This window comes from Vollenhovia emeryi, unplaced genomic scaffold (genome assembly GCF_000949405.1).
Source record: "Vollenhovia emeryi isolate VEMERY1.0 unplaced genomic scaffold, V.emery_V1.0 DF939213.1, whole genome shotgun sequence".
NCBI classification, from domain to species: domain Eukaryota; kingdom Metazoa; phylum Arthropoda; class Insecta; order Hymenoptera; family Formicidae; genus Vollenhovia; species Vollenhovia emeryi.
The window spans coordinates 516,348-522,850 of record NW_011967153.1 but is presented as its reverse complement, the minus strand read 5'-3'; the positions used below and the strand labels follow the sequence as shown (position 1 = coordinate 522,850).

The 6,503-nt window shown below is 45.1% G+C and overlaps 1 protein-coding gene across 1 annotated transcript; it reads right to left on the bottom strand.

The window, feature by feature from the left end:
* Window positions 1–3,087: 3,087 nt before the first annotated feature.
* Window positions 3,088–3,423, bottom strand: LOC105561071. The gene has a single exon (XM_012010732.1). It carries the CDS (start codon window positions 3,421–3,423, stop codon window positions 3,088–3,090), a length of 336 nt encoding a protein of 111 aa, XP_011866122.1.
* Window positions 3,424–6,503: the final 3,080 nt, after the last annotated feature.

Sequence of the window (6,503 nt, the reverse complement as noted above, 5' to 3'; positions counted from 1 at the left end):
CAAAGAGATCTACAACTTTTGTTTAAAATATTTTTCAAAATTTTTAATATTTGTGTCTAAAAATTACATATAATTGGTTGACATTGTTTTTTTAATAACTTTTTAATAAACAACGAGCGCCGGCTAAATCCTTCTGAGGGTTACTCAGGAGGGTGACCTCTATAATATATGTCAAGCCCAAGGTTATTGGAGGTGGGTGTGTTAATCTAAATAATTACCTATTGTTATTTATTACTGGCAACCTCTCTAGGTTGCCAGTAATAAATAACAAAAACAGGATTTAGTCGACCTTAGGGTTCAGGTCCTTTTCAAGCAAATCTAAAAAAAACCATCCGATAATCGGAATTAATACAATAGTAAAAAATGTAAAAGAAACGAGATTGAAGTAAATAAATAAAATAAAAGATAAAAGATATGGTTTGTCAAAGCGGATAAGAAAATGTAAAAGCCAGTGTAGGAAAATTGATAACCGACACAACTGGCAATTTTAATTAGAGAAATTTTATTGCGAAAAAATATCACCTTAGCCAGGGCTTGAACCTGGACTTCCCTACACTCTAGGCAGGCGTCTCACCAATGAGGCAATAGTCTTGTTATAAAAGATCGAATATAAATCAAAGACCGATCACTTACCTTAATAAATACACGATTAATAAATCAATCGATGAATAAAGGCGCTTGTGTCATAATATTTTATTTAAATCTTGTGAAGTTTATATATATTATGTACACACGTATATCAAATTTATTTTTAATTTTAATGTGAAGTAATAATAAATAGGTATTCATGTGTATAAAAGAACAGAACGAAAATAGCCTAAGGGCTCTGATATTTTAATGTGTAAAAGTAGAACTGCAAATAGTTACGTACCTACATTTCACCTAATTTCGTTCACCTAATAAGAAGATGCGCTATTAAATCTTGATTGTTTTTATTCTCATATTTTATCCCTGTCAATTTTAATCTTTCATCGCTTATCTATACATACTTCTTTGTTGCTTGATTTTATATTGGATGAAGAAATAAAATAACGCCAGATTTTTTCCGTAGATTATTTGACGATTAATCAGCTACGCGTATATTACAAAAATTTAGTATAAAATATTGTTGAAATAATGTATTCTACTTAATCAACATTTATATATATTGACAAAATACAACAATACTTGATTTGAACTGCCACTTCGGCAGAAAAATTGCTAATTCGAGATATTCGCATACGCTTCCCGCATATCCGATCTCGCGCGGACTGGAAAGCATGGACGAAGTGAAGCTCGCCGAAACACGTACGGCAATTACAGTGGCCATCCCGGAAAATAGAGGGTCTCTATCCCACGATTGTTATCTACACGTGTTGTTTATTGATTGTCTCGTTGTCTCGAGGCAACCGGCAACGTACGTCGTAGGACCAAAAGCACGGCTGGCGGTAATTGCCACCGAGCGAAGAGGCGTAACAGAATGTACGTTGCGCGCGTGTTTTCGAAGAATTAAATTTCAGAAGGGATTAAATTTAAATGTATAGAGAATGGGGCAGAGTAAAAGGATTTCCGTCGTAAATATCGCGAATCCGGAATAGCTCGTATTTGTGCGCACGTATCAAGTTTTCCCGCGAATTATCAACGGGTATTAATGTGTTATTAACAGGGTGTCTATTGCCAAGAGAAACTCTGAAAAACTTGGAATTCTGAGGGAATTATCTGTCGAAATTATCTCTTCATTTTGTATAGCCGATCGTCCAAGTAACAAAGTGGTAGGAAACCTATGGACGTGTTCGGGATGACTAGTGCTCGAAGTGCATTATTTTATCGGCGTTCTATAAATATAAAAAAAGATTTTTGTTATAACAAAACATATATTCCAAATTTATTTTAAATTTGCATCGAAACACATTTTCATTTTGCCTGAAAATTTCAATGAAAATACTTGGCAAACCGGGTGAAATTGTTAGAGAATTTTTTTTTAGAAACGAGTGGACACCCTGATTAAATATAATCTCGTAGCAGTGTATGCGAATACTACAAAGAGTCTATCTAGAACTAAATCTTCTATTGTTATATATGTATACAATCTATGAGAGCATCTTTTGTATATTGTTTGCGTTGCTTTGAATTCTTCAATTACTAAATCTTTATGATTGGGACAGTCTAGTACCTTTCATTATTAAAATTATTCCGTTATTCATTCCCGAAGCTATTACACACTTTACAGCAAATTATATCGTACTTGATTCGTCAAGCTAGCTTAGAAAAATAATATGAAGTTTCTAAGACTGAGAAAAAAGAAGGACATCTCGCGCGCCCGCATTCTCGATCTGTTATTCGTCATATTTTCTAAAGCACCGACAGAGTTTCCATTAGCTTATCGAGTTAAACTTCTGATAAAAAGCATGAGTTACGGGGATCTTCTTGTATAGCCGATGAAATTCCGGAGGAAGGTTCGAACCGATCTCGACGGGAGTTCCACATCCAATTTTCCTTGCATGATCCCGCGATGAACGGCGCGTATCGGGAGACTTCCGCCAGTATGGAGAGACTTCTCCTCTCCCCATACGAATCGACGAATGCAAGCATTGCTGCGAATTCCTTAGAGAAATCTTCGCGGCGTTACATCATCCGGCGTGCTGGCAACAAATTTGTTTCGCATTGTGCCACCTACCGCGCGAGAAATGCCCGAGATACATTCGTGTCCCTGCGCGTGCTTGCCGAGGGAAGAATGGGATATACAGCCGAAGAGAATGACTACCAAGTAGTTCGACAGATTCTTACGGTTTCCTCGCTCAAGAATTTCCACCGGCGGCAACAGAACGCACACGGACGCGCAGTCCCGTGGTTACGCTTCCTAATCGTAGCATGTGGAAAGTAGAAGCAAAAAATGAGCTGAATTAAAATTGTCCCGTTGCCCCTCTCTCCGTCTCGTTTCCCGCCCGGCGAATGATAACAACGCAACGAAAAAAAAAAAGATATTCGTTTGTGCATACCGACACCAGTTCCATCGCAGACGATAAAAATATACGACTCAGTCATTCTCCGGCCTTTGTAGACAGCTGCTTCTTCCTCTTAAATTAGGCTTGAGCCTGTTTTTTCCGATTAATTCGTCTCCTGTGATCCGGATGTCCAGCTGTCCATCCATCTCTTTGGGGGTCTTCCTGGGGGTCTTCTGGATGTTGGTTTCCCATCTCTTGCTGTTCTTGCTATTCTCTCTTCCGCCATTCTGGATACGTGACCGTTCCATTCACGTCTTCTCTGTCTTGCCCATCTGACGATGTCTGTAACATCGCTGGTTTCCCTGATCATCACATTGGGTACTCGGTCTCCGAGTGTCTTTCCCAGGATTGCAGACAGCGTACATATTTTATCTTTGCGCCTATTAATTTTATGATCATGACTCAACTCCTTTGGATTTTTATCGTTTAACTGAAACATCGTACTGTATATCTTTTTATTTTATTTTATTAAACACGTGCCAGTTAAGGTCGACTAAACTTATTCATTGTTATTTATTACTGGTAACCGCAACCTAAAGCGGTTACCATATACGAGCGACTGTTCGTATTTTTAAACAAGAAATCCATCTGCTATCATACGTCGCGTAATTATAAATCAGTTTGGCGCACGTCGGAGCAGTCGTTCCCTTATCCGCGTCCCCCTTCTTCCATCGGTCAAGCAGAATTGGCAGCCGCCGATGTTCTTCGGGGTGAGTCATCGGCGCATTTCGCGCGTTAATCGCCATTCCGTCGTCTATGCTCGATACCATATCCTCGCGACGACGCGCCGTGGAAGCGATGCCTTAGTCGGGCACCTATGCACACGCGGGCGCGCGAGAGAGCGCGAGCTACCTGACTACGTGTACGCCGTTAACGGGCTGCCATTTTCGATAAGAGGCGTTGCAAGGACGACACTGATCGCGCGCGACGTGTAGGCAAGCTGCTCGTAAAGTGTTTAGTTGAGGGCAGGTGGGGAGTGAGGGCTCGCCGGAATGGGGTGGATGAGTTAAACTACACGAGGTCTGACGGTAATAATTGAGTGCCGCTCTGTCTAGTTAGCACCTTGTACCGTCGGCTGACTCTCGTCACTTTATCGACTAAACGACAGCGATGCGTGACAAATCCATCTTGTCTTAACCGCCGACGCCGAGTCGATTATCGACGGGATCTCAAAACGGCGCAGTCGACGCGAGATTAATACGTCGCGTGCGGAAACGGCGGTACCTCTGCGCCACCGTCGAAAGACAGTTTTGTTGATTAAGGGGATATTAAATGTACGGGGAAGAGAAAAGGAAGAGCACCGGTTTCAATTTTTAAAATATCATAATTCGTAACAAAGAAATTTCTACCATTCTATGTAAACGACAAATAATAAGAACGTCTCGTACGATCGAGCCGGTTCTTGGTATCTAACAATTGTTTTGCGCGTACACATTTTTAATGTAATTCATATATTTCTTACGACGACAGTTTCGAAATAGCGCTAGCCGCGTCAACATTTAATTTGAACTGCAGGAAAGTGATTATAGACTCGCAGGAAGCGTTTGTAAAGTTAAACAAATTGGCGACGCATCGAGAGTCGGACGGGACTCTCGAGTATAAAATGTACAGATGAAACTGCGACAATGAAATTCTGAACCGGACGTCTGACTCGGAGTGGCTTAATCTCCCCTTGAACTTCGCGCGACTCTCGCCGAAGTTGCATGTCGAATGTCTGAGTAATAAAGGCACGCAAGTTCGATCGTTAACACGATCTAAAATTCCACTGGAGGGAGTTGCCAAAGTTGGTGAATTTACAACGTTTCTATGGAAAGTAGCCAATGTAAAAGATATTTGCGGGACTCTCCCCTTCGCGACTACTCGCCGCCTCTCCGGCCGATATCTCCCGGACTACCCTCGTCACATTCTTTTCCCATAAAAGCGTTAGGAGCGTCTCTCGCCGGATTCGACGCGAATTTCAGCGTCACTGCGCGCCCGAGCGAGCTTGCTAATTACCGTCGGTATAACAACGCTTCGCCCGCCCCGATAAAAAGTAATGATTCATTTCGTGCAACGCTCGTCGGTTTATCTGTTTCTGGCGTTGGCGGAGGAATCGTTCTTGCAACTAAACAGCAGCAGCGCGCCGTGCGGCAAGGAAGATTTACGTGACGCGGTGCCGGGAGAGAGAAGATATCAGACACAGGGAGGGAAGTGTCTGGCTCGTTTCTCCGTACACTTTTTCGGTATCCCTTACCTCCCTCTTTCTTCTCTCTCTCCCCCCCCCCTCCCCTCTCCCTGCTCCTCTCTTCCTCCTCACGCTCTCCTTCCGCTGCCTGACCGGCTCGCGAGAGATGGCGAACGCGGGCATCGGGATCCTGCAGACGAGTTAACGCCGCCGGAGAACGCAAGAAAAGCCGGCGAACGAATGGTAGTCGGCCAAGATCCGCCGAGTTCGGCTCTCGAGTGAATAATTAAATTACGCGAGCGAGAGATCGCGCGACTGCCTGCAGTAAGAGGGGGCGGCCCCGGGGCGGCTCGAGGCCAGGTGGCGAGAAGGGCGAGGGAGCAGGCTCAAAGTTGAAATTTCACGCGCCATTGTTCGATCCCGCCGAAGGAATAGGAGTTAGAAGCATTTAGGGAGCGGCAAGCAGGCACGGGGCTGTGAATTACGGTCGAAGATACGGCGAGACGTGGCGTAGAGGCGAAGGGATGCCGTGGATCGGCGGCGGCGGCGGCGGAGAACGATAGAAGAGGGAGGGCGGTCGGGGCTGAGACTTTAATTCCAGGCTACATCCACGGGGTAACGGAGCCACGCTTCTTCGGCCTAAACGACTTCGATTTCGACTCTCGCGCGGCGAAACGAGATTAATCGCGTCCCTTTTGTTCCTCACACAGTCGCGCCGATCGATTCGACGCACCGCACGATCCTGAACCGCGACAGCTTCTCCATTTCGCCGGAATCGCGCGAGCAACGTTTAGCAATTAATTTCCCGTGATTTCATCTGCCTCTTAATTGCGCGCCTCTCGCGACGTTCGTCTATCTCTGATACCCCCAGCAGCACTTCTCGTTAGGTTGATTCGCGGCGGCGCCGCCGCCGATACGCATGGGCTCGAGCCGCGTGGACTCGACTACCCTTTTGGCAATGCAAATGCAATCCGCCGTACGGTGGTGCGTACGCGACGAAGAAACGTCCGAGGTGAAAGACTGCGCGGAGCGGTCGGTGGCGCTGCGAGGGAGCAAAGAGTGGACGGAATGGAAAGGAGAAAGAAGAAGGAGAAGAAGGAGGAGGAGGGGGAAGAAGAGGGACCCGCATTCTCGGAGATTATCGTGCTCGCCATCAGCGTATCACGGCGTCAGAGGACAAGATTTATATGTAGAGTTTATTGTCGCTGAGTCCGCCCTACTGCGTTTTATGGATGTTTTTCGAAGGAGCGCTGCCGCCCGCGTGATCTATCGCGGCACCCTCGCTCTTCCACCCTCTCCTTCTCGCTCTGTCACCGAGCTCTTCGCTCTCTTTCTCTCTCTCTCTCTCTCTCTCT